Source organism: Sturnus vulgaris, chromosome 2 (genome assembly GCF_052056855.1).
Source record: "Sturnus vulgaris isolate bStuVul1 chromosome 2, bStuVul1.hap1, whole genome shotgun sequence".
Lineage (NCBI taxonomy): Eukaryota > Metazoa > Chordata > Aves > Passeriformes > Sturnidae > Sturnus > Sturnus vulgaris.
In genome coordinates this window covers 20985556-21013385 of record NC_142244.1, presented here as the reverse complement: position 1 = coordinate 21013385, position 27830 = coordinate 20985556, and the positions used below count along the sequence as shown (strand labels likewise).

The window sequence follows — 27830 nt, the reverse complement described above, 5'->3', positions numbered from 1 at the left end:
GGACAGGGACGGGCAGGATGGGGCCAAGATGGAATGAGGACAGGCAGGATGGGGCCAGGACAGAGTAGAGAAAGGGGCAGGGACAGGCTGGATGACTCTGGGGCAGGACGGGGACAGACAAGAGGGGGACAAGCAGGATGGGGACAGAGGCGCAGATTGGAATGTGGACAGGGACAAGCAGGACGGGGACCAGCACCACACCGCCCTCCGCAGCCAGCGTGGCGGATCCGGGGCACCCCCCACCCCTTTTCCCCCCAAAGGCGGGGCCTCTCCGCCCCTTTTCCCCCGGCTTCTCCCGGCGGCGGGCGGATGCGGGCGCTGCGGCTGGGGGCACGGCTGGGACTGGGAGTGCTGGGGCACTGTGGTGTTGGGGCTCCTGCTGAGGATACGGGGGGCACGGGGGGTACTGGGGCCACTGCTGGAGGTACTGGGGGTACTGGGAGCACTGACGGTGCTGGTGGCCTTGCCGGGACTGGAACACTGTGGGTACCTGGAGCATTGGGAGCGCGCGTGATACGGGGAGTTCTGGGGGCGCTGGGGATTCTTGGAGCACTGGGGGCGCTGGGAGCACTGGGGGCGCTGGGGGTGGTGTGGGTGGTGTGGGCGCTGCTGGCGCTGCTGCCGCCCCCTGCCCCGGCCGAGACGTTCTCTGCGATGCTGAGCGTGCGGGGAGCGCTGGGCGCCGAGCGCCGCCTGCTCCGCCGGCTCCGCTCCTACCTGCGGGACGAGAGCTCCCGCCTGCGCCGCCTCCGCAGGTACCGGGACCCCCCAAACAGCGCCGCGGCCACGGGTGGGGCACCTGCAGCATCCGCTCCCCTCCAGCCACCCATCCCGCCCCCCCAGCCCCAGGTGTGGGTGATTCCCTGGCTACGAGGAGGGCTTAACCTATCCCCACCTTCCCCGCAGCACCCAATTTTCGGGGGTGGCCGTAAATAAGAGGTTGGTGGGAGGACGGCAGGCTGAGACTGGACGTAGCTCACGTCCCCGCTTCTCCCTGGAGGGGACATGGTCCTCCCACCCGTGGGGATCTGGATTGCAGCATCCCCAAGGCACGGGCCATCCCCACACACACACCTGGGATGGGTCGGACAATCCCTCAGCTCTGGCTTGGCCAAAGAGTGGACGCTGAGGCAAAGCTGCCCAGCACCGGGGGGGAGTCAGCCCTCAGCCCTGGGTGGTGTCAACACTGAGGAGCATCGAAGTGTCCTCCGGTGGGTGCCTTGCAGGTTCTATGAGAAGGTCCAGGCACTGCACCAGGACCCCAAGGCCTCGGTGGACAACCCTTTGCTGGCCTTCAGCCTCATCAAGCGCCTCCACTCTGACTGGCCCAACGTCATCTACAGCGACGAGGCCACCAGGAACACCCAGGGTATGGGGAAGGTGCTCGGCCTTGTGTCCCCTCTGTCACCTGGGCAGAGCCAGGAGGTGGTGGGGAGAGGATGGAGGAGCAGGAGAATAGATGAAAGGGCAGAACATTTGGAAGAATGAGAGAACAGATGGAGGGGAAGGGTCAATGGGTAGAGGAGCAGAATGGATGGAGGAACAGGATGTGGGGTCCCCAGGAAAAGAGCTGATAAGGTTGATTGCACCTCATAATTTAATTTATTCCCCCCCACGCCCTGCACCTCTTTCCAACCCTGCAGCACTCCATGCTGGCCTCAGGGAGGTGGAGCAGGAGCTGCCTGGAGCTGAGGACCTGGATGGGGCAGCCAGGGCACTGATGAGGCTGCAGGACGTCTATGTACTCAGTGTCAAGGGCTTGGCCAGCGGTGTCTTCCAGAGAGCCGGGCACCCGCCCCTCTACAGCCCCGGCCGGCGCGTCCCCCTCTCTGCTGACGACTGCTTCCATGTGGGAAAGGTGAGGGAGAGCCCCACAAGCCTCCACAACGCTTTCCAGCTGTTGCTTCCATAGGGATAGACATGGGGGGTTCTTTACACAGGATGAGATGGAAGGGCAGGTGCAAATGGGGATGGAGATTGAGGTGGGGATGGGACAGGATGGGGATAATATGGGAGGGAATGGAGATGGCAACAGGGAAGTGACGGATGGGATGGGATGGGATGGGATGGGATGGGATGGGATGGGATGGGATGGGATGGGATGGGATGGGATGCAGGCCAGGCTGGCCCAGCTGGTGCAGGTGATGTGCTGCCTCGCAGGTGGCCTATGACACAGGTGACTATTACCACTCCATTGCGTGGCTGGAGGAGGCTGTCAGCCTCTTCCGCCTCTCCTATGGCAGCTGGAACCTGGAGGACCGGAGCAGCCTGGAGGATGCTCTGGACCATCTGGCCTTCTCCTACTTCATGGTACAGCCACGAGTCCCCTCCCCATTCCCAGCGTCCTCCCTCCCAAACCATGGGCAGGAGGATGGATGCTCATGGGGTCTCCACTTCTGCATCCAGGCTGGAAACATCTCCCATGCCTTGAGCCTCTCCAGGGAGTTTCTCCGCTATGGTATGTGGGACAACCCTGGATACAGCAGGAAGAGGGAAAAGATTTTGGGATGTCCCCATCACCTCTGCATGGCAACAGCCTCCCTCACCCCATTTCTTGCCCCCATCTGGGGTAATTCTCCAGGGACCGATGCCAGGGAAGGGGGTTGATGGGGATGCAGCAGTCTGGGTGACACCACCTCCCCAGCAGATCCCAGCAACCAAAGGGTGTCGAGGAACGTGGTCAAGTACAAGAAGCTGCTGGAGATGGGGACAGGGGCAAGTGCCAGCCCCCTTCAGCGCCCCAACAGCACCCGCCTGCAGAGCCGTGATGCCTACGAGGAGCTGTGCCAGCGCCCCAGGGGGCAGGTGGGACTGGCAGGGGTGCCGTGGTCCCCCACCACTGCTGTGCCCCCCTTATGCCCTCCTTGGTCCTTCCTCTTCCTCCCCAGGCAGCCCCAGAGCAGCTCCTGCACCTCAGCTGCTCCTACGAGACCAACAGCAGCCCCTACCTCCTCCTCCAGCCTGCCAAGAAGGAGCTGGTCCGGATCCAACCCTATGTGGCTCTGTACCATGATTTCATCACCGATGCTGAGGCTGACACTATCAAGGGGTTGGCAGGGCCCTGGGTGAGCCATCCCTGTCTCCAGGGATGTCCCTTTCCTGCAGCAGAGTGTCCCAGGAGATCATGATCCAGGGTGAAGACAGAGATAGGAGGGGTTTTAAGGCCAAAGCCTCCTCCAGGGAGTTCAGATGGGATGGGGCTTTGGAGAAACCTGGTCTGGTGGAAGGTGTCCCGGCCTATGGTGGGAAGAACTGGATGATCTTGGAAGGTCCCTTCCAACCCAAACCACTTCAGGATTAGATGACACCCTGGGGATGATGACCCTAGTTCCATCTGAGCCCCCCCAAAAGATTTTTTTTTTAAGAAATCAGGTCCACGGAGGCACCTAAACTGACACCCTCCTGCATTGGCTCCACCTGCTGTCACTGCTTCCCTCACCCCAGTGAGACACCTTGGGGTGGGATGTTTGGCAACTAGCTGGTACAAACCCACCAACTTCGACCTTGACCACAGCCTCTGCTTGGTGTGAGGGTCCCCATGTGTGGCAACATGCATTCCCCATGTGTTCCTCAGCTGCAGAGATCCGTGGTTGCCTCTGGGGAGAAGCAGCAGAAAGCCGAGTACCGGATAAGCAAGAGGTAGCAGCCTTGTCCTTGTCCCTCGTCCTCCAGCCACGGAACCACCTCTGAGGTGGCAGTGAAGCCATGCTGGGAGGCCTGGCTCCTCCAGCAGTGCCTGAGGGTAAACTCCTGCCCCACATGAATTCGGGGGGCTGACATGGGGTGGTCCCACAGCGCCTGGCTGAAGGACACGGCTGACCCAGTGGTGCGGGCGTTGGACCGGCGCATCGCCGCCGTCACCGGGCTGGACCTGCGGCCACCCTACGCCGAGTACCTGCAGGTGGTCAACTACGGCTTGGGAGGCCACTACGAGCCACACTTCGACCACGCCACGGTCAGGGAGCTGCCAGGATGGGCCGTGGGGGGACCATGGGGTGATGCCCAGGGTGGTTCCTATGGTGCTCCTGGGATGGACTCAGAGGTGGTCCCTGGGATGTTCCTGGGGACAGGCCCTGGGTTGGCCTTTGGGGGGATCCCTGAGATCCTGAAGGAGAACTCTTGGGTTGTCCCTCAGATATTCCTGAGCCCTGGGATGCTCCTCATGATGCTGCTGGGATGGTGCCCAAGGGAAGACCCTGAATGGTCCCTGGGGGTGTCCCTATGATTATCCCTAGGTTATTACCTGAAATGTTCCTAGTGATGTACCCTGGGATGGCCCCTGGCAGGAGTAGGATGGATGGTCCCAGGATGGTGATTCCTGGGTGGGTGCCTGGTGTGTTCCTGGGAAGGGAGAGGGAGGGATTTTCTGGGGGGGAGCAGTGTGGGGCAGCTCAGAGCTGCTGGGGTGTGAGGGGCCTCTGGGCTGAGCCATGTCAGTGCAGGACTGACCATCCCCACCTCCCCTTTTGGAGCAGTCCAGGAAGAGCCCCCTGTACAGAATGAAGTCGGGCAACAGGATCGCCACAATCATGATCTATGTGAGTCCTCCCTCGTTTCCGAGCCTGGAGACATGGCACTGGCTTGGCCCTCAGGGTGTGGGATGGGTGAGGGTAGCCCTAAAACACTGCAGTGGGTGGGAAGTGCCAACGTCTGTGGAGTATTGAGGAGCTTGTGCCGTCCCCAAGTGAGGGGAACAGAGCTGAGGCTCAAGGAAGGTTTTGTGCCTCCGTCTCTCTGTGCAAAGGAGCATCACAGGGAAGGGGGGATTAACGGCTCCTATTTTTGCTCCTTTTCCAGCTGAGTGCAGTGGAGGCTGGAGGCTCCACTGCTTTCATCTATGCCAACTTCAGCGTGCCCGTGGTCAAGGTGAGGGGTCTTGTGGAATCCCTGGGAGTAGGGAAGGGAGGATGCTGCTCTATGTGTCTTAGCTCTCAGGGGGAGTTGTGGTTAAGCCCAGCCTCAGGGCTCCCTCATCCTTTTGGGGTGCCAAAATTCAGTCTTGGAGATCTCAGCTCCGTTTTAGGGTACCAAACCCGTCTCTGCCCCGCAGAATGCAGCTCTTTTCTGGTGGAACCTGCGGAGGAACGGGAATGGTGATGGGGACACCCTCCACGCCGGCTGCCCCGTCCTGGCCGGGGACAAGTGGGGTGAGAGACGCTACCAGTGTGACCCGGGGCAGGAGGGAGGCAAGAGGGGCTGGGAATGTACAAATACCCTGGATAATAGGGAAAAAGTTTCCCAATACCAGCACAGGATTAGAGAAGGGCGCAGAGGGATGGGAACAGAAAAGGTCCGTGTCCTTGTCCGTTCCAGTGGCGAATAAGTGGATCCATGAACACGGGCAGGAGTTTCGGCGGCCGTGCAGTGCTGACCCACAGGACTGAGCCGCCGTGGGATCGCAGATGGGACACCTGCAGGTGGCAAAGCCACCCTGGCACAGCATGTCCCCAAGGGAAGGAGGGAGGGAGGAAGGGAGGGAAGGGGGCTGCAGCAGGGCAGGGGGTGGTCGAGAGGGGCACTTGCTCAACCACGGCCAAATTGGGTGGAAATAAAGTCAAAAGACACTAAACCGGAGTGTGTTCTGGGGTGCCAAACCCTATCCCCGGGGCTCCCATCTGTTTTGGAATGCCAAAATCCAGCCTCGGGGAGGAGGCAGCTCCTTCCAGCCGTCCTGGCCCCTGCCTGCCGGCACACAAATTCCCTTTCTCCGTCCCGACAGCAGCCCCTACGTGACTGGAAGGCAAAGAGCAGGCACCGGGATCACGGCAGGCACGGAGCCCGGCACTTTCCATGGGCACCGAGGGTCAGACTGGAGGGCACCGGGGCACAGCAGCTCCCCAGCCCCATCCAGCCGCATTGTCCTGGGGGGGATTTCTGTTCCCTGCCCATTGCTCTGTGCTGGACAGTTTTCAGCTCCCTGCCCATAGCTCCCTGTGCCCGGGAGCCCCGCGCTGTCACGGCCTCAGAGCCCGGCGGCCGCGGGGCCGTGCGGGCCGCGCTCCCTCAGCTCGCTTGGGTTTTGTTAGCTGAGGCAAGAGCTTTTATTTTTTTTCCTTTCCCTGGCCTTGGAAACTGTGGGAGCAATTCTTCGGCGGATTTTTTTTTTTTTTTTTTTTTACCCCTGAGCTGTTCGGTTTGGCTTTGGTCCAAGATCGGAGAGCCGGCGGGAGGAGCTTCGGCCAGAGACCGTCCGGGCCCCAGACCTCGGGACAGCCGAGCCAACAAGAGAAAGGAGATGAAATCCACCAGCCTCATCTGCTGTGAGGAAGGGACCCACGCCAGAAATTCACCAGGTTCCCATTTGTTTTGCCCGGACTGCTGCCTGACCCCTTTGTTTTCCCTTCCCCCACACAGGAGCCGCCGCCATTTTTTTTCTTCCCCCTCACGTTGCGGCCGTTGTGGTTTTGGTTTTTTTTTTTTCCTTTCCCTAGGATTTTGTTTTGATTTGGGGGATTTTTTTGTTTGGTTGGTTGTTTTTTTTATCGGGGGGGAGGAGGTGGGGAGTGGTGTTAAGGTCGGACAATTCAGTATCTAGCATTTATTAATTTTCTTTTTCCTTGCCCTGTGGGCACTCTGGCAATAAACGGTTGGGTTTTTTTCACTTTCACTACTGTTAACCTCCTGCTGGCAGAAGGGGATTGTTGGAACCCTTTCTTTAGAGGAAACACTCACTCCAGAGCGTTTCTCTCCTAAGCTTGTCTCTAAACCGAGACACTCATTTCGGTGTCATTGGGATGAGATTTAAATCCTCCGTGATGGGAACACAGCTTCCCAGGGAGCTGCAGGTCACCGTGTCACCTCCTGGTCTCCTTCCTAGCTGGAAGGAAAAGGTCAAAAATCGGGGAGGGGGATAGAAACAGAAGGCAGAGCTCTCCCAAGGCTCTCCTGGTTGCTTTGGGTTCAGAAATGTGCGATTATCACTCCTTGGCTGTGTTCATCCACCATGGATTAACCCTTCCGTAGGCACACGGGATAGGGGGTGAGCTGCAAGGAGCATTTGGCAGGACAGCAGGAGCTGGAGCACTGGGAAGAGGCTCCAGCAGCCCTTCGGGGCTGCTAAACCTGCCTGAATGTAAAACAGCCTGGAAGATTTCCAGTTTCTTCCAATTCCTGCTTTTCAGTCAGGAACAGCCACCGCAGGACTGAGAGAAGGCTGAATAGAGCACAGGTTACTCACCAGCCTGGTTTATTACCTCCAGATGGTTCTGTACTCATGGGAGTCATTGGTCATGGAAAGGAGGGGGAAAAATAAAAGCTGTGGCTAAATTCCCCCCTCCTCCCCACACTGGGGTGCAGGGAAGGGATGGGGGTGCATTCTGGATGACAAGAGGCTTCCGTGAGTCACCAGAAAAACCCAAGGGTTGGGTCTGGTGCAGGAACAGCTGGATCAGCCCCCTTCCTCCACAGGCTGCTCCAAGGAGCCCAAGTATCACAGCTAGGAATTCCTGCTCCGGACTTTTCACAAATGCTTTATTTGTAGGCGAGGGAAGCTGACACAGAACAAGACGAGACCAGGATGAGGCTGGCACGGGGCACAGTGTGTGGTCTCCAGAGAACTCACACACACACATACACATATATTTTCCTTCTGGGAACAGCAGCACGTGGCAGGAGGTCACCCTGCCACACTGGGAAAGCTCAGCCACGACTGGCCAAGCATCCAGCAGCAACACCTGGAGCCAACACCCAATGCCATTCCCGCCGTGTCGGATGCCACAGGGACACCGTGCGAGGGGACAGCATCGCTGGATGGACACAACCGAGGGATGCAGGTTTGGGCAACACAAAGGGCACTTCCAGGCTGTGAGCCGGGTGGTGGAATGCACTAGGGCCAAGGGTTCTGGGAAGTGAAAAGCCATAAACTCATGTTCTTGACCTTGCCTAAAGGTCCAGGTCTAGATTTCTAAGAGTGTTGATTACCAGTTCAAACCAGTGCATGGCTGGTTACCAGGCACCACCACACAGCCCTTTTCCCAGGCCCTTCTGCTCCCAAAAGAAAAGGCAATAGTGGAGAAGAGGAAAAATGTCAGTGCTAAAGCCACAGAATCAGAATACTTTGGGTAGGGACCAACCTTACAGCCCACCCAGTGCCACCCCTGCCACGGGCAGGGACACCTTCACTATCCCAGGCTGCTCCAAGCTCCGCCCAGCCTGGCCTTGGACACTTCCAGGGATGCAGGGGCAGCCACAGCTTCTCTGTGCAGCCTGTGCCAGGGCCTAAATTGTAAAAAAACTTCTTAATAACCAATAAATCCTCCCCTGGGGGGATTCTCTAAGGTCTGTGTTTCTCAGCTCCACCTTTTGCAAATCATCCCAACACTGCTTGCAAATCACAAACATGCAGAAAGCAGAGCTGGAATGGGCTTCCTCAGGTTGTCCAAGCCTTTCTCTTGCCAAAGGGGGGAAAATAACAACTTTACCTATTGCTGCATCACCTCTGCAGCCCCCTGTCACAGCCTGAGGGGAAAATTCTGGCTGGAGAGCCCCAGGCCCGAATTTAATTCCTTGCTCAAGGGCTGATTTATTCAAAGCAAGAGTACCTGCTTTGGCAATACAGGAAATAATATTTTTCCAACAGTCCCAATGCTCCAGTCATCTGCAAGTGCCTGATGGCTTTCTCCAGTACACATAATCTGGCAAAACCCATCCTACATCTTAGACATTTCTTTATTTAATTTATTCAATTCAAATGAAGCCTGCAACAAACGAGCGTCCTGAAGTGCATCTCCTGCTCCTGCCAAACCCTGGGATCTTCCACTGGGTAAGATGCCACTGATCCTCAATCCAACATGTGAAACAAAACCAAGAGAGGTTTCTGAGTAATTCAGAGGCTGCAGGAAAAATGCAAAACTGGGAGTTTTGCGGGGGGGGTTTGGGGGGTGGGATTTCTCTGTGTCTCTGTTTCTCATGGGCCAAAGAGAAGACTCCTTCTCTCTGCAGTTACTTTTACCACAGCCCGTGTATCCTTCACCAAATGCCATTTATCCATCTGCAGCCCCCTGGAAACTGCAGCCAGGAGCATTACTATTTCTCAGACAAAAACACAGTCTGAAAAATGTACATGGCTTGACAGAGCCAAAAGGAATTTCCCTTCCACCCACCCCCACAGTGCTGCTGCTGTCCCTGGAATCTGGTTTTTTTAATCCAGTACCACATGGGTCCCTGAACAGGCACCTACCCAGGGCAAGGCGGGGCTGGGAGCTGGCACGGAGCGACGCACCATTCAATTCAATAGGCTCTTGAAATATTTATTTTCTTGTCACTCACTCAATGTTAACAACAAAACAGAATCCCAGGGAGCCCACAGGATTTCAGAAATCATTCCTTTTCCAGTGGTGCTTCTACAGAATACAAAACTGATTTGCTTTCCACGGAGGGTTCTGTTTGGTTGGGCTTTTTTACGAGCTCACAAATCAAAGGGATGACGCGAGGAATCACTCCAAGTCAGACTCTCCAAGTTACTTCACCACGGAGGAATGTGACTTCACCACGATCATTCATGAGTATGATCCCGGGAAGTGAGACTCTGGATGTACACACTGGATTATTCAATCCCTAACGATCTGAACAAAGGAGTTGCCTGCAAAAGAGAATTTTGGCCATTTGGGGAACATGGCTGGGGAAAGAACTATTTTGCATCTCGACTACTGAAGATCATGGACTCCATCAGGAACTAAACCAGGGTGGACGCTACACCAAATTAATGCATTGACACAATGACTCACAGAGGGAAGCACAGAGAGCCAGCAACTGCTCCTGTAACACCTGAGTGCCGTGGCCAAAGTGCCAGGAGGGCATTCCTCTCTGGAATGAGGCTTTCCTGTCTCTAATCCAGGTGCTTCCCAGCCTGATGTGTCAGGGAGGGGACACGGAGCAAGGCCATGGCTGTGCCTGGTGAATCACAGCTGAGTGGATGTCCACCAGGCCCAAGGCCATGGTTAAACACTTTGCCCCATCTGCACCTCTCAAATGCCAAGAATTCCTGATGGCTCTTGTCATGGGATGCACAGGGCAGCTCCCAAATCACCATAGAACTCTGCCTCGGCAGAGCAGGGTTAAAATCATCGGACAGCAGCAAGGGGTTATGGACACCAGGCAAAAAAAAAAGGGATTTCAGACATCCACCAGCGAAATAGTGAGGAAAACTGCTTCAAAACAAGTCTGCTCTTACACTGACAAGTGACTCTTAGGTGAAAGCAAGCCCAGGAACTATCTGTGGATAACTGAACCCTGAACAAAAGCTCTCTGTGCACATGAAATTCTGGAAGGCAGGCAGCGAAATGATCTAGGAAGCAACAGTGGAAACAAGGTCCTTCCTCCAGTACTGGGGAGAACAGCTGCCTACACCTCTGCATCAACATCGGCAGGACTGACTCCAAGCTCTCCCAGGGTTTTCCCTACAGCCCATTCCACATTTTTCCATCCCAAAGGCGCTGATCTCTGCTCAGCTGTGTGTGGCAGCTACAAGAAGGGAAGAACAAACACATTCCAGGGGCAGAAAACAGCCAAACTGCCTGTTGACCACGTTGTCCCTGCTTCTCTTGGGTCTTCCCCATAAACACAGGTTCAGAGTCCTCTGGCCTGGGATGTGTCTGTAGCAGATGGAATTATCCAGGATTTTCTTCCCGGAGAGGACTCGAAACACGCATTAGAAAAAACTGCAAGACTCTGAAATGGAGCTCACAGTCCCCTCCTCGCCGTTTTGATTTACAATCCCGTCCAACTTTGCCCAGGAAAGTGGCCTCAAGGCTTTTCCCACAGCTTAACCCCTAAGGCTGGCGCTGGTGAGATGAAACCTGAGCTCCTAATGAAGCCGATTCCTCGTCTGCTTTAGGGGGAAAAAAAAAAGTGTATATATAAAACCCAAACCTAAGGGGCACTTCCAAGATGATTCTGTGATTCCACGGAGAAATCCTGAAGCCTTTGGCTGCACTGCAATGCCCTCAGTGGATCTGGACTGCCAACAGCCCTTCTGCAGTTGGGTCCAAGAAAGCCTGAGAATTGATGGAGATTGCTATGATCAACTACATGGGATTCCAGGAGGTCTTTCCTTGTGGCAGCAGAGAAGAGGATCCCACTTCCAAGGGCCTGAAGAGCTTTTCATGGTCTTCAGTAGAAGCTGCTTCCCAGCAAGGAAGTCCCTAAGAATTTAGATATTCTGGAGAACTAGTTCTAGGGGATGAATCTCACACCAACTTCTCACTGCTGCTGGGCTGGGAGATGAGAGGATATGGATACATCACAGTGGCCTCTGGTGCAGTTTATTTACAATGGGAATCAGTGCTGGAGAACACCAGGATATTAACAAGCAGGAAACACACTAGGAGGCAAAAAAGAGAATGGAACAAAGACCCCATGTTAGCATCAAGGTATTCTCTGCAAATTCCGTGACAACCTAAATTTAGCTGTTAAAGCCCTTAGGTCTTCTCCCCCTCTCCCTATTTACACATCAACCTACACTATCAAGCTTATCAATCACACCCTTCTCTCACTGCCTGGCTGATCACAGGCCCTGGCTTCCACAGGCCATTTTGATAAGAAAACACATGAGATTAAGTATGGAAAGTCTGTAAAGTGAAGCACACAGCTTTATCTGCCTGATCTCACCAGTATTTCTTGGCCAAGGGAGTGTGATGCAAATTGTTTCCACAGCACAGGGCCTTGGTTACTTAATGAAATACTATTTAAGCTAAATGGCATAAAATTTGTCATTTTGGTTTCTGGCAGGCTATAAAGAAAGAAATCTGCTTTGTTCCTCTCTTCCAAGGGAGGAGGTTTCATCAGCACATGTAAATACATGAGAAATTTAAAAGCAACACAAACACCAAATGTATTACTGGCTGTGATTCAGAGCTGTTTGTTTATCTGTGGTTTTTAGCACCATGCTAAAATTCCAGCCTCCCACCTCGAGAGCCAAACAGGCAGTGAGAGCAGGAGCTCTGCTCAGGGACACAAATCCATGCAGCCTTACCACTGGAATCCACCAATGGGCTCTGTAAACCTGTGACGGATCAGGAACGTTGCAACAGCTTCAGCAACCTGAGAGAAGGGAAAAAAGTAGCTCAGGATTTAAAGGGACACAAAGAGAACACGAAACCCAGTCAATTTTCAAAGCTTGCAGTATTTCCAACAACAGCTCACGTCCTCAGCATTCTCTTGCTGAACTGTTTGCTCCTTTAAAACAAGAGCTCTGTGTAACACACTTCCAGCTTTACTCCAACACCGAGCCTGCCATCAAGAAGGGACCAAACTTTCTCTCCACCCATTTCAGTAATTCTTAAAATAATGTCTAAGGTTAGCAGGGAGAAAAGGTAAATTCAGGATGCAACACAGTGACTGGAATGGTTTGGGCTGGGAGGAACATTAAAGCTCATCCAGTTCCATCCCTTGCCAAGGACAGGGACACCTTCCACTGAACCAGGCTGCTCCAAACCCCATCCAACCTGGTCAATAATGCTTAGAATGTATTAAAAAAAGAGCAACAACTTAAGAACTCAGTAGGTTTAGATAAAAATACCTATTTCAGACTGGTTAAAGTCAAGCACAGAAAGGCTGAGTTTTAACACAGCTGTCAGTGCAGAATGAGCTTTAAAACCAGATGTGCTCCCAATCACAGGCTCCACCGCATTCCTGCTTCCATCTGGACACAAACTCCAGCAGTGCCCAGAAGCAGCACTGCTCTGTCAAAGCTGCTTCAGGAACATTTGGTTTCTATTTGGAAAATGTGAGCCACCCAACTCAACAAAACACAGACCAACCCTAAAGCTGCAGCTTAGTGCGAGGGACAGTGGGGAACTGCATGAGGAAAGGAAGTGGGGAGAAATCCACACTCCACATGGGTAGAATTAGGTACATCACCACAAGCCTGACAGTTAAATCCATAGCCCAGCCCTGTGGCATGTAACATCTTAGCCACGGCTTTCCAGACAGCTAAGAAATCCAAGCTGCTTGTGAAAGCCAGTTGTTGTGCCAAAAAGTGCCCCTGAAGTATGATCTCTGCTCCATGGTAAGGAACAGATCCCTTTTTGCATTTCAGATCACAGCCTGTGTAGCTTCAACCCCACGCTGGGGCTCACCTTATCTGGAGCATCTTCATGGACTGCGTGGCCACACTGTGGGAGGACCTGCATCTGGAACTTCCCTGTGGATTGAGAGAGTCAGCACACGGATCTCATGCTCTGGACCAACTAACCTCACTAAATGTAGCTGGAAAAGAGGCCCCAGGAATGGCAGGAGGTCTCAGCAGACTCCACACCATGCACAGCCCATGGTGTCCAAAGAAAACATGGACGAGCTGCTTAATTCACCTTCTCCAGGTGTAACTAGGACAGGTTCCCAGGAGTGAAAATGAAGCTGAGCTTCTCAGAGCTTCTCAGTACAGGCAAGTGTCAGAGTTGGAACTCTTACTGGATTTACCTTAAGGTAATGTTTATCCTGCTATCCAATACTACTTTCCAGTACTGGTTGCTCTGCAAAGCCGGGATGGGGGAAAAAACCCCAACCCAAACCCCAAAACATGAATGAAGGTGCTTAATCTTGGTCTGCTGTCTGTCACAAACACTGGGAGATGGGACAATTTTGAATGCTTCCAAGTGTTCTAGCTAGGAACATCAGGAATGTAGTACTAGAAAAGGAAAATTTGGATTAGGAAGAAGCCCTCACAGACATTGATTCTGATCCAAGAGAAGTGTGGCACCTCCACTGCTGGGAGCACTGAATACTAGCTTGAACAAAACCCACAGCAACAGCCCTTCAGATGGAACCTTTCCCTCCTCATCTTCCCCACCTTTCCTTGACCACAGTAAGAGAACATTTTGGGATGGACAAATTCTTTAATGCCCATTTGTTTGGATATTGACTGTACCCATAGCAGCAAGCTGTCATGCAAAAAGAGCATTACAGTAAGGCTGCAGTAACAATATTAAATACTTACCTTGCATCTGTCCAATGGTCAGATCTTTATCCAGCCTGTCAACACCTACAATCAAATAAACAAATGTATTGGAGAATAGCCAGAAAGAACACAACTCTCTGAGCCAGGCTTTACTCCATATTTTAAAAGAGACATTAGCTTGAAAAACAGAAAATAAACACCTCTGACACCCACAACAAGGACATTTCACTGCTGCACTTCAAGAGAGTAAAGTGATAGGAAAGAAACACAGCCAGAAAATGCAAGAGCACAGCCCTCCCTACAACTTAAAAGGATATTTATGCACTATATTTCCCGCTGAGGTACAAAAAGGGCTTAAAGCTTTGACTTTAAGTATTTGACTTTCACTTGAGTTCACATCACACCACGCTCTTTTAAGGGACAGAGAAGCCCAGGTATCCCCAGGAAACACAGGAGCTGTTGTCTAAAATACAAGTGTGGCATCACTGAAGTGCACACCAGGACTGGAAGAGACACGTACCAGCTAAAAGCAAAAGCTTTGGAGTCGGGCAGCTCAGGAAGAGGTTGGATAAACCCCTGAACCAGCCATCCCAGTACTTTTCTGTTTTGGCCAGTTCGATTCTCCACGTGTATAAATGCTCCTTCTTTGTCTGCAGGGAGGAGAGAGAGCTCTGCATTAGAGATCAGTAAAACAGCAGAAAGAAAACCAACTCAGGGAGCCACTTGGAAATGCATACATATATAGATACAAAAAAATTAAAAATACTGGCTCCCTCTGGTGGATTACACACTTCAAGGGATGACACTCCTTGCTTCCAAATCTCTCTCCAAATCAAAGTACATGAGTAGGGAACAAGAAAGTCAACAAGAGCTACACCAAGAGGAGAAGAGCTTTCAGGAGAAGACTGCAGGATTCAGGGCAATCAATTTGCTATTTTTTACTGACACAAATAGCTCACAAATTGTCTGAACATTTGGGCTTGGCTCTTGTCCAGTTTTCTCTCCCTGGAGTGGCTCCCTTTCATGTCACAATGATTTGGATAACCACAGGTGACAGCTCTTGCAGGGGAAGCTGAAAACACAGCAACAAACTCCCTACCTCTGTGTCATCCTCTTTCTTCCTTTTGTTGACAGAGCCTCCCCCTTCCTCATCCTCGTCCTCCTCCTCCTCTTCCTCAATAATTCCCTCTACTATGGCTTTAGGGCATTCAGGGCTGGCAGGCCCTTCGCACCTGTGAAAATAAAATCAGAAACTGATTCCCTGACAAAAGAAAAAGCTCCAAAACACCACCCAGGATTAAACCACAGGTGTTCATCAATTTTGCTTGAAAAAAATTTCATTTCCAAGTGCACTTATGTAGCAGTGGTATTGTAAAACAGGAAAAAATGGTTTTAAAATAATAAATAAAATAAACCAAAGGCCACCTACTGTTTGACTTGACCAACCATAGAAACTCTGGCAGATTCGAGATTTCTTATCTGTCCACTTTTTACACTAGGAAAAAAAAACAATCAGAAGACAGAAATATTTACTGAAGAGATTCAAGAATCAGCAGGCCCAGAAGCAGGAGTTAAAACTCCTCTACAGCTCAGGATTTCCCCCAACTATTCCCAAAGCTCCTGCCCTCAGACTGAACAGAGTGGCTCACGCTAAATTTATGTGAACCTGCCGTTGTCACTGTAACTGTGACAAAGAGGGAGAAGTGTTGGTGGGGAAACAGTGCAACAGGGTTAAACCCAGGGCAGGGGGCTGGGAGAGGGCCTGTGAACAGCCAAATTATATAAACTTTGTTTCCTGCCAAAGTCAACCTACAAAAACAACCGACTGGAGACACTGAGCCCAAGATTTACCTCCACTCAATGGCATTCTCAAGTGACTTGAATGTTTTGGGACGACTCCTTAGGAAGTTCTGCATGCTGTTCAAGGCATCCATGGCTGTACCTAAAAGCAAATGGCATCATCTTCATCAACTTCATGGCCTCTGATGAAATCGTTGCCACATCCCTCTATACTAAACTGGCTGCAACACCCTCAGAGAGAGCTGGAGCTCCCCAGTGATTTAATGCTGCTGAGGAAAGTACAGATTGGTATTTCCAAGCCAACAGTCGTATTGGAAAATTACTATTTGAATAGGTAGGATGTTCAGACAGTAAGAAAAAGCAGCAATCATTTATCAGCACCAAGCATTACAGCAAAAGCCACCCTCTTCTCCACCAAGGAAGTGTTTCAAAGAAATTAGTGCCACGGTCTAGCTGACAAGGTGGTGTTAGCTCATAGGTTTGACTCGATATCAAAAGTCTTTTCCAACCTAGCTGATTCTCTGATTCTGTGAAATTAGCAGAAAAAAGCAAAGAGAGGGTAGACCTGGGAAAAGGAAAAGGAGGGGTCACACCGGTAAGATTTTTGTGTGCACAGGATCTGTTAGGAGGACGAAATGGGTTTAAAAATGGAGCAAACCGTTCTGTATGCAGGGATTTGGGGCTAAGAGAAGAGGTGTAAGGCAGAAGCCCAGCTGAGGGGCTGGGAGGGCACCCACACTCACCTTCCACGACGTCGATCATGCAGAGCCCCAGCAGGCTGGGCACCAGGTTGGCCACGGCCGTGTGCACGGCGATGGCGCCCCCCATGCTGTGCCCGATCAGCATGATGGGCGGGGGCAGGTCCCCGTACAGCGCCTCCACCACGTTGCCCACGTCTCTGCAAAGGGACAGCAAAGCCTGCGTGGCACCTCCGCCTCCACGGCAGCACAAGGGACACACCCCGACCTGGACTCTCCGAACCCGCAGGCAGCAGACACCTTTATTCTCCTGTCTCTGCTTCATCTTAGTAGCAAAGCAGGAAACCCTGCAAGCCAATGCCTTCCTGAACATCCATGTAATTTCTCTTGTTATTAACGCAATCCTCATTTAAAATATACTACTTTAAAAGACATTAAAGCAACCTGGTCTAGTGGAAGGTGTCCCTGCCCATGTGGAGGAAATTTAGAGTCCCTTCCAGCCCAAATTCTGTGATTCCTTGTAGAAAACATTTTAGGCTGACACTTGCTGGTGGGAATGTTAAATAAAAGGTGAGAAAAAGCTGTCAGATCATCTTGCATGGAAGCACAAACCAAGATATTCATTGTTCTTGAAAGAAGAAACTGGAATTAGAGAGAGAAAAATAACTGGGCCCTACTGACCACGGCAAAGGTGAACAACACTGAGCAAGAGCAAAAGGACTGAGACTCTCTGTAGAGCACAGATGCCACAAGTCAAGGGGCAACTTCTCAATCCTTCCCATAAGGCACCCACTGTTAAACTGAAGCTGTCACTTCTTGGCACTTTTCCCAGGAGGGGAGAGCTGGCTGGTATGATTCTCAAACCCCAAAACAGCAGCACAGCTAACAACTGAAATCTGCTGAGGAGCAGTCTAAAGACACCCCCACAACTGGCTTTCCTGGCTACAACCATTCAGAGGAGCCAGAGAACTGAGCAGTACTGAAAACGGAAAACAGGTGAAAAAAATGAACAGGTTGACCAGCTTGTTTGCTCAGCTAGAGAAAACTGCTTGAGGATTTGATTTAAAAGAACAAACAGGAACACTAGCTATAATTTAAGGCTCTTATTTAAAAGATATCCAGGACTAAGTTGGAAGCGCATTGCTAAGATGAGGGGAAGGTTTCAAAACAAAAGGAACTTGCTTTCCCCCCACAGCACTGCTGCTCCAGATCTAAAATATTCTAATTATTTAATCCAGCATCTCCTCAGGACAGTTACACATCAGGATCTGACAAGGCATAAGCAGCAGGAATAAGGTATACAATGGAAGTCAGAATACATTTCACACATGGCCTCCCTTTAACAAACCAAGTGGATTTGTCCATGGGAAGGTTACAAAATCCTTCATCATTTAGTTGTAGTCACAGCAAAGAGTCTCTTTGTACTAAATATGGGTAGAACATAATGTGCTTAGCAGTGAGTATTTGCTTTTCTTACAGTTTTGTCGAGAGGGGGATGGATTTGCATGCCAAAGCGGGTCATGACAGTTTGAAAAAGCAATTCTGTGCTTGAAAATCCTATCTATGATCCAGACTTCGGGGGTGTTACCAGGCCAATGTGAGCCCCCTCTGAACTCTCACTCCAAGGGTTGAGGAAGGGTCAAACTGGTGATTTCAGCCTGAAATACACCATGGATGTCTAAGGAAAGCATTCCACCTCCATTAGGAACTCTTCAGCATGTTGCAGGGTTAAAGTGCTCACTGTTTAAAAACTCAGGGTACTCGGAGAACAACTCCAGTTCTTGGAATCTGACTCAGCTGGGAGAGACATCATTTCAAACTGTCCCAGAATGGAAGGAAAGAAGGGATAACTACCAGAATCACTTGAAATTAAACTATCTTCCAGCTCCTTTGAATGAAGGCTGTGTGCTCTCAAGTAGTTTATTGTTCAGCCAAGGAAAGAAAATGGAGGTTTGTGAAAAGGGAAACGAGCATAAGTTTCCTTACTTTGACATAGTCTCTGCAGACAGATCTTCAGGATTCCTTACTTTTGTTTCTCCTGAAAAAAACCCAACCCAAGTTAAGTTCACTTAAGTTGAAAAACTTCAGGCCCCTCAGGACTTAGAGCAGTGATGATACAAAGCTTTTAGGCATAGATATGAAGAGCAAGCCTACTGCAATGAACATGAATAATTAAGGAACACAGAATTAACAGGAACACTTGGTACTATGGGTAGGAATCACTGCCCATAACTGTTCTTTATGGATCTTAAAATGAAAGAACAGTCCTTATTTCTCATGGCAAACACCACCTATAGGTTATGGAAATATTGAAATAGGGCTTGGTGGAAGGAAGTAGTCCATCCACACAAAAGTTCAGGGGGTCTCAGCTTCTGACAGAAGCCAGTCTTCCATCCCTGCTTTTGAATCAAAATTGGGATTCCTTAAGGAGGTTTTCCTCGTCATCCTGTGAGGAATTCATTGCATCTCCTTTAAAAAATGGGAGTGTGCAACACGCTGATTTGACTCCAGATTTATTTCTTTGACTTACCATGGCCTCGGAGGTCTAAAGCCACAATCCTACACTGGATCCTGTTAATAATTGCAGACTGCAAGGAGAGACACAGAGAATATTGTTTGCAAAGTGGGATTAGCAACTCCCTAAAAACCCTTCACAGCCACCAAAATGGCTGAAGCTGGATTGGATGGGGTGTTACAAGCAAAAATATTCCGTAAGACTGTCCTTCATGGGCCAAAGCCTCATCCTTGTTGCCACTGTTAACGTGGACAGTTTTTCACTGTGTTTAAGACATGATGTGGCTTTCCTGGGATCACGAATTCAAGCCCTGCAGCACCTCTGGAAACTGGAACAGCAGTGAGATTATTGACAGCAAAGGGATTCCCTTGCTTTTCAAACCCTACATGGTACAAAATTGCTCTTGGCTCCATGGCTGACATGGAGGACATTGCAGTGCCTGTTCAGTTTGCTCTTAAAGAATAGAATTTTACAGGCTGATATGTATAAAAATTGATTAGTCCAAAGAGGTCAGGGGGAACAGCTAAGGAATCTTTTTAAGGTAAGGACGAATATAATAATTGCAACACAATTATGGCTCTATTTGTCCCTGACAGATCCATTTAACTAAGTTATTTCAGGCATCACAGAGAAGTGGCATGTTTTGTTGATAGAAGACGTTGGTGTTAAGGAATCATTGATTATTTAAATACCAGCCTGGCAGAAGTGGGGGAATTTGCTGAGGGATTCTCAGTAGAACCACCTACACAATTGGCAAAAGCTACCCAGACCTCAAAGGTACCCAGTCCTCTTATTTTGATTTTCCAGCTATTCAGTTCTTAAATGACTGAAGCAGTTGCTTTCCCCAAACCCCCTAAATGCACAGAGTAGTTTGGACAGCCCAAACCCTCCATCTGCAAGGTGCCCATGCCCCTAAGCAATAACCCCAACCACACAGAGACAATATTGTTATCTTTTAGAATACTGTTTTCCCACGTTTCCCGGAAATGAATGGATAACTGCCTTCCACACTCAGAGAGCTCCATTTCCACACATTTATTTCTATAGAGCAGCAGCTTTACTTACAGTAAACACAGCCCAGGACAGAGCAGAGTGGCCTCCACCATGTAACAGCAGCAAGACAGGCCCCTCCAACCCACTTTTGTAAATTCGAAAAGTGTATGAACAGTTAAGGACATTTCACAGAGTTAATTCAAGGCACTAGAATTAATTTTGGAGCTTCCAATAGCCAACAGTATTTTATTTCAATTCTTCATTTCTCTGACCAACAGGAATATTCAAGCATTACCTGGACAAAAATGTAACTCAATTTAAGCTTCAAGAGTTGTATTCCTGCTGCCCAGGTTTTCTTCCCTCCCACTCTGTAATTTACTCATCTCCTGTCCTTTTCTCCCTGGGCACAACAGGGAAATGAACGAAGAGAAAACTAGAAATCCATTAGTAAAAAAGATAGTTATTTTTTATACAGGCAAGATAATGAGAGGACAAGGGAATGGTTTTAAACTAGCAGAGGGGAGATTTAGGTTCAATGTTCATAAGAAATTGTTCCCTGTGAGGGTGGGCAGGCCCTGGCACAGGGTGCCCAGAGCAGCTGTGGCTGCCCCTGGATCCCTGGAAGTCTCCAAGACCAGGCTGGACATTGGGGGTTGGAGCAACCTCGGGTAGTGGAAAGTGTCCCTGCCCAGGGCAGGGGGTGGCACTGGGTGAGCTTTAAGGTCTCTCCCAAAACAAACCATGCTCTGGTGACTCCATGATTCATGAGGGGCACCTCATGCACATTTGATGAAGGGCTGTGCACTCCCCCAGGGGTTTAATATAAAATAAAAAGGGTAATAGACCTATTTGGATAGGTTGTATATAGAAGCATCCCAAATTCAAGCAAATCTTAGTTGTTTGGGATTTATGCTGCTCCCTTCAGCAGAAGCTTGAGATGCCATATGAGAGGCTGTGGATAGATGTGAACTGTGGAAGCAGCTGAATGAATGACTGGGTTGGTGCCCACTGCTCTGTCCCAGGGACCTGGTCAGAGCTCCAGCACACCCCCTTTGTGGACAAACCCCAGCTGATGAAACTTGTCTCATGTGTTGGTCACAGTTTAAGGCACTGAACAGAGATCTCACACCTCTCAGCATGTTTGGAGAGAAGTAACTTGGAAATTTGGTTTTCCTAATGGCATTCCTATCTTGGAGAGAAAACAGCTGCAGAAAAATCTCTGGCTGGCACAGCCAGAAGACATTGATGGCATCACAACCTCTTCCTTGGCCAGAAATCTGGAAGTATTTATTCACATCTACATGTTTCTGTAGAGGTTTATCTGTTGTACTGCTGCTATTAATCCTGAGCAGACAGTTCACTGATTGCCACAGATAACCACTGAATTGTAGTTAATAAAAATCCATGAACAGCTTTAGTCCTGACATGGTTTGAATTACAAGAACCTGATGAGTGTTTCTCTGCAAAATATGCTATTGAACTGCTGGAAACACTTTTTAAAAATTAATGATTACTAAAGAAGCAGTATCAGGAATTGGCCTTGCTAGGTACAGTTTAACTGTCAGTCTAGAAGGGATAGTTCTAAATACTGACACTGAACTCTGCAAGAGACGTAATGGAAGATGAGAAGGGACACATGAAAAAGCTGGAAAACCCCAATAAACTGAACAAAATGTGATACCCCCCCAGTTTCTGAGATTATGACAAATTGAATATGAAAAAAAAGGATATATCCTTGCCAGTGTCATTTTCTACCACAACGTCCTCCATAGACTCAAAGTACTGGCTCCAAAGCACTGGTGAAAAATCACGCTTTCTTCCAGGGCTGCAAAACAGGAAAAATTCCATAAGAAAGAGTTATTTTTAAAGTCTTCCACTGAAATTGGCATCCAGGCCTCCTCTCACTGAGGAGAACATGCTGATGTTACACAACAGTTCACACTGGAAGCAAACGACGCCTCAGTGAAATTCCCATGCAACCACAATATTCAGAATTTTATTGTCAGTGAAGAAATCCTCCCCTTTTTTCCCCTCCCTATTGAGGAAATGTAGTGGAAACAGAGAAAAGAGTATTTTCCTCATCAAGTAATTCCAAGGAAGACTGAACAATGGTGATTTAGACTCCACAGACCCAAGCCAAGGGAATATAAACAGAACAGTGATACTGTCCCAGTACAACCTCCGAGTTTGCAGTGACCCATGGACAAAAGGTGCCCAGCTGACAAACCAATTTATGTTTTGCTTCCTTCAAAAGGTGCAGCTGTGCCCTCTCCTTGTACTCCCATTACTGACAAAAGACTCTGCAATGAGAATTTTCCTGATGACTCAGTTGATGCAGAATTTGTTTCTCAGGCTGGTATTTACTCAGTAAGGCTAAAAGAGTAGTGCTTAATTTTGGAAGTGGCATAATTAGCTTCAATTCGAGCCCAGGATACAGGATGAGTAACAGTGCACCATTTTAACCATGTTTTTGCACTTCAACTCTTCTGGGGGAGGCAGGCAGGCAGCACAGAATATTAAAATCAAGCATGGGCGTGAGGGGTGAAAGACCTTCACAGCAGAAAAATCCCTGCTGAAGAAGTTTCTCTGGAATTCTTTGCTTCCTAAAGAAATAGAAAATAACAGACAAAGCAGCTTTTCAATTTTGTAGAAACAAAATTTCTGGTTCCCCTGGTGTTTCTAGGATATGAAACATAAACCAGCCACCCCCTGAATGGACCAAATTCCCTCCTGTGGGCTTCCAGACTTCTTGTCAAATCTCAATTAAATAAAATGAGATGTCACACACCTACATAAATCCAGAAAATATTAATCTCTTTTACTGCCTCAGCTTAATCTCATTCTCTGATCAAGGAAAGAAATCTCACATTCAAAGCTTAATTTTTCCCTGGAAGCCATCCCAGCCCTGATCACATGCTCTCTCCATACCAGTTCTGGTTCTTTCTGGAGATGGAGAGAACTGCCTACAGCTTGGATGATTTCCCTTCTCTGCTTTTTTAATAGGTAGGATGTGCAGTTAGCGAAAATAAATTCCATCACCCTTTCAAAATGCAGCATTTCAACTGCAGTCAGACTTTTGCACAGCGTGTTACAGCTGGTTTTGGGTTCCATTGCCCTGAGCAATTCCAGGTGATCAGTAAATATTGTCATCTGCCTGGCTACACCCCTTCCCACATAATCCATAAGTCTGGTGAGCAGCAGGAACTCCCTGGTGACCCAGCCCCTGCACTACAGTGGCACCAGAAATCTGTAAGGAAATTCTGTTACCTATAGGAGAGGCGGAGCTCGTGCTGACTGACTGTGTCATGCTGCATGAAGAGCTAGGGCTGTGTGCCAAATGAACCCGTGTTTGTGGAAGGAGGGCTACAGGATGGACAGCCACTGTTACACAGGGGAGCACGGCAGCCTCTAGGCTGGTGCCAAGAATAAACCTTTCACCAGAGCAGGCTGCTCCAAGCCACGTCCAGCCTGCCCTTGGACACTTGTGAGGATGAGAATTTTTGCGTCTCCTTCGAGTGCCATTTCTGACAGCAGAGATCAATGCTAGAATTTTCCAGCAAGAGGCAGGCAGATGAGGATCCAAGGCAGATCCACGGAGAGATCTCATGAACTGCAAGAGGAATCCATACAACCAAGGCAGAGCCCTTCCCTAGGAGCTTGCCACACCCCGATGCGTTTAGCAATGCTTCAAATTAACAAGAGCAAACACCCTCGGAGAAAATGTTAGTAGTTGTGTCATACATGAAGTGTCTGGGAAATACATATAGCAGATCTCCTATGTTTGCAAGGGAATTGGAGCAGAAAGTGAAGAGGAGCTGGGAATTAAAAACTATCATCATCTCTGATGCAAATACGTGTCCATCATGGCTTAAAACAAAATACTCGTCTCCAAGCAATGCTGAGGAAACATGAGTGACCTCAGGTTTAACACTGAACCCCCAAAAGGGCAGAATAATCGTTTAGTTTCCCACAAAATCTCAGGTAACCACAGAGGGTCGAGCAAAAACATTTCTCCAAAGAAAAGAATCTTCGATTTTGAATTTTTCTAGAGCTGCTTTTTTTAGTGAAGCACCAACACACATTCAAAATTAGAAGTGTGCCCAATAAACAGCAGCTGTGGTTTTACACCTTCCTATGCTGAAGTCATATTTTGCTGACCAATATTTAAGCTGACAGAACTAATTACAGCTTTTAAAAGTATCCAGCAAGCCAAAACAGAAATGGATCTGACATAGTAACTTTTCTAGAATGATCCTTAAACTCCAAGCCAGACAGCCAGCATATTAAACTGGAATTACAAAAAAAATTCTGGGCATCCTCTGCAGATGTTTTATCCTATTGTGCAGTTTGTTCTCTTTATCATGTCCTCAATTCCTTGGACACCCACATGGCTCAGCAAATCTCTCCCCAATTTTTTAAGGGGTTTTCTTTCAGATATTTTCCTAAAATAAAAAAAAGATTGCACCAAGCAGAAGGAACCATTTTCAGAAAGTCTTTTTCTGCTGAGAGCCCCTATTTAAAAACTACTAAAGCAAATATAGAACAAGTGCATGAATCAAGAAATTTTATTCTCGCATCATATTTGAACCTAACCAAATCAAACATCATCTACAAGTAAGAACTGCCACGGCTGACAAGTTGTATTTAGAAATTCTAAAAATTGACAAGGACAGTATCTTAAGCTTTGCCTTAGAGATGCTGAATAGATAAAATGTTTTTGTTTTTTTTATTAAAAGGATTGCAAGGGGAAAAAATGGATTAAAAAGGAAAAAATGAGTTGGAATTTCCATGGTTGAATTACACAGATCTGATCCAATCATGCCCTTCTAGATAATTAAAAGATCTTCAGAGATTGTACATGATTTTTACTCACACATTGGAAAGAAGCAGCAAACTGACTTTCACTTTTAAATCCTATCCGGGTGCTTAACTCTGAATGAGCAAAAAACAAAAGGCAAAAAACAAGACAGGAAATGCAGAAGCTGCTACAGCTGCTGGGATCTGCTGCTGTGGGTCTGGGGCCTCTTGCTCCACCAGTAACTCTACAAAAGAATCAGGCCATAAAGCCTGATTTCGTTTCCATTTCAGCAGAGCAATTGGAAGGAATCCCTTGCAACATGCAGGCAATTCCCAACTCAGCCCTGGCCATGAGCACTCCTTAAAGAAATGGATGCTGAATTCCTCTCAGTGGCTGAGTTTCAGGTATTGGAAAGAGCCTTTTGGAACCATCATTTCATTGGACAGTTCTGCTGGAGAGCACTTAAATCCAGGAGGAGAGGACTGTGCTAGCAAAGCAGGAATCGATGCCACGTGCTATGAAATACAGTGAAATTCCAATCACACAGCCCATGCTCCCACTAAACCCAGTCCAAACTGTATCTCAGGAGCCATGCTGGATATCAGGGAAAATCCCTTCCCTACAAGGGTCTGTCCAGCCCTGGCACAGCTGCCCAGGGCAGTGGTGAGTCCTGATCCCTGCAGGGATTTAAAGCCATGTGGATGTGGCACTTGGGGACATGGGATAGTGGTGGCCTTGGCAGTGCTGGGGGAACGGTTGGACTCCAAGATCTTAGAGGGCTTTTCCAACCTGAACAATTCCATGATTCAATTTGCTTTGGCCAGTTTGACTTCTCAAATGAGACTCTCCCACAGAGAGACATTAGAAAGGGATTGTACTGAAAAATAGCAAAAATAGAAAAAGCTAGAAACAAGTTTATTTTCATATATTTAAATGCAGCAACAGGTGCCATTTTTTACGAGCTACTGAAACACACACCTTTTAACAGCATATTACCAAAAAAATGTATGACTTTATTTCGGTTAAGAAGTCCTCAGTAAATTATATTTTTCTGAAGCAATCTCACATGCTTGACCCTGTGCTTCTCAAGGTCTGCTTTCAGCCACACCACAGTCACATTAAGATGACCTGCATGGTGGAAAATAAAAGGGAATATAAAAAAAGTGCCCAACACACCAGTCAGGATTTAGCCATGGAAAAATCAAATTGCTGGCACTCTTGGATATTAAGTTTAAATCCATTTCTTTAAGAGAGCCTGGCTTGCAATTCAAGAAATTGAAAGCGCAGAAGTAAATCACATTTATAAATGTGAGATGCTTAATGCAGCAAAGAGATGTTTTCCTAAGTTTAGTTATTGGTGCTCCCTGTAAAAGTTTGAATTCTGAAGGACTATTTCAGTGCAGCCCTGTACATCTGCCAGCACTGTAAATCACTTTGTGTTTTCCTTGTACAACTAATCCCATTCTCTTTTGGTGGAATTCTCTTCAGGGGGAATCTTGCACTTGTTTGTACTGAACTGAATTTTGATAAGGCTTAAGCTAAATTTTCTATCCCACTTCCTCTTGTCTCCTTTTCACAGAAGCCCCAAGACCCTCTGGATGAGGCCATTCCATGTTGGATGTGCAGTGCCTCCACAACAGGAACATCACCTGTAAAGGGATTGACTGGGTGGCAAACTGGTAAATCGAAAATACAGCTGTGCTGTGCAACCACAGCATGATTATTAACTACTCCCCACTGCTTCCAAGGGAAGAATTCCAGGGGAATTCTTCATCCTTAACCGCAAGCAACACTGCATTTTGTATCAGTGCTCTCTGAAAGCTTTTGAAAAAGAAAAAAAGAGGTTTATAAAACTACAGAAGACAAACTTTGATTCATAATCATTTCCCTAACAGCGTTTACAACCCCTCCAATGCATGGTAAGAGAGAAGAATGATATAAATTATTACATGTTACACCCTTAGACACTGGTCAGACTTCTCCCACAGCTCCCAAAATGTGCTCTCAACCCCCACTTAAAGTATCGCAGACTTTTCCATCACGTGGAAAAGCAGATGTAAACTGGGATTAAAGTCAAAGAGCTCACCTACTCCACACAGGTGCCTGTGGCTGAGAAGTCTCGTTTCACAGACTTATGGAATATTGTGACTTGGAAAGGGACCCACCACAAGGATTATCCACAATCATAATCCACAAGGATTATGAAAGTCCAACTCCAGCTTAAGAATTCAGCTCCTGAGATTTTTCAACACCTCTCTCCCCAGCCACACTCTGAGGTACCACCCAGACATCGTGCCTGACCCGTCCTCCAAACACTGATGGCAACAGGACTGGCAGAAGAGGGCTGCAGAGTTGATCCCAGCACCTGCCACCTTCCCTGAGGATACTGAGGATACTCTGGGCAGTGAGACCCCAGCAGCTGGAGAAGCCGGATCCAGATGTCGTTCTCCTGGAGCACTGGGAAGCAGGACCAACTCTCCCTCCAGACCCCGTAAGAATGACCACCCCTCGCTCCAGATCCCCCAGCAATGACCATTCCCTCTGTCCAGAACCCCCAGTACGAGTCCCCCTCCCTCCAGAACCCTCGATAATGATCATTCCCTGTCCAGATCCCCCGATAGTGACCATTCCCTGTCCAGATCCCCCGATAATGATCATTCCCTGTCCAGATCCCCCGATAGTGACCATTCCCTGTCCAGATCCCCCGATAATGATCATTCCCTGTCCAGATCCCCCGATAATGACCATTCCCTGTCCAGATCCACCGATAGTGACCATTCCCTGTCCAGATCCCCCGATAGTGACCATTCCCTGTCCAGATCCCCCGATAATGGCCATTCCCTGTCCAGATCCCCCATGACGAGCCCCCCTCCCTCCAGATCCTCCACTCCGTTGTAACCTTTCCCCCCGATCTCCCCCCGCCACCCCGATCTCTGCATCCGCCCCTGCCCTTCCTCCGCCTACCCCATGCGCATCTTGGACCCGGACTGGCCGCCGCCGCCGGGCAACGGGGGCCGAGGCGGGAGGCGGCCCAGATGCAGCTGCTTCTCCAGGGCAGACATGACAGCTAGGGACGCACCGGGAACACCGGGACCCCCGAGCCACCCCCGCCCCGCCCCGCCGGAAGCGGCT

General features: G+C 49.1%; 2 protein-coding genes across 6 annotated transcripts; one reads left to right on the top strand and one right to left on the bottom strand.

The window, feature by feature from the left end:
- Positions 1-294: 294 nt before the first annotated feature.
- On the top strand, positions 295-10485 carry P4HA3 (prolyl 4-hydroxylase subunit alpha 3). Of its 5 annotated transcripts, XM_088158798.1 has the most exons (14): positions 295-755; positions 1227-1369; positions 1644-1858; positions 2161-2310; positions 2407-2458; positions 2645-2805; positions 2889-3065; positions 3515-3639; positions 3796-3955; positions 4476-4538; positions 4798-4866; positions 5051-5147; positions 5314-5417; positions 6152-10485. In XM_088158798.1, exons 1-13 carry the CDS (start codon positions 310-312, stop codon positions 5382-5384), a joined length of 1929 nt encoding a protein of 642 aa, XP_088014924.1. In that variant the 5' UTR covers positions 295-309; the 3' UTR covers positions 5385-5417; positions 6152-10485. The 5 variants fall into 5 exon arrangements, with proteins under 5 accessions (XP_088014924.1, XP_014744176.2, XP_088014925.1 ...); XM_014888690.2 differs by having other exon boundaries at positions 2648-2805; positions 3575-3639; positions 5314-10485; XM_088158799.1 differs by having other exon boundaries at positions 2648-2805; positions 5314-10485.
- Positions 9233-27830, bottom strand: PPME1 (protein phosphatase methylesterase 1). The gene is made up of 14 exons (XM_014888707.2): positions 27663-27830; positions 21632-21725; positions 19973-20065; positions 18923-18980; positions 18379-18430; positions 16438-16592; positions 15746-15836; positions 15324-15389; positions 14994-15126; positions 14415-14544; positions 13934-13978; positions 13077-13141; positions 11972-12039; positions 9233-11320 (listed from the first exon to the last, which is right to left on the bottom strand). Exons 1-14 carry the CDS (start codon positions 27758-27760, stop codon positions 11302-11304), a joined length of 1167 nt encoding a protein of 388 aa, XP_014744193.1. The 5' UTR covers positions 27761-27830; the 3' UTR covers positions 9233-11301.

Bases quoted from the DNA above. Each gene is read 5' to 3' on its own strand.
- PPME1 (XM_014888707.2), bottom strand. From the start codon at position 27,760: ATGTCTGCCCTGGAGAAGCAGCTGCATCTGGGCCGCCTCCCGCCTCGG. The intron at 21,726-27,662 runs GTAGGCGGAGGA...CCTGTTTTGCAG, and splicing joins GGGTCCAAGATGCGCATGGG to CCCTGGAAGAAAGCGTGATT. The intron at 13,142-13,933 runs GTAAGTATTTAA...CTCAATCCACAG, and splicing joins GACCATTGGACAGATGCAAG to GGAAGTTCCAGATGCAGGTC.
- P4HA3 (XM_088158798.1), top strand. From the start codon at position 310: ATGCGGGCGCTGCGGCTGGGGGCACGGCTGGGACTGGGAGTGCTGGGG. The intron at 3,956-4,475 runs GTCAGGGAGCTG...CTTTTGGAGCAG, and splicing joins CACACTTCGACCACGCCACG to TCCAGGAAGAGCCCCCTGTA. The intron at 5,148-5,313 runs GTGAGAGACGCT...TGTCCGTTCCAG, and splicing joins CCTGGCCGGGGACAAGTGGG to TGGCGAATAAGTGGATCCAT.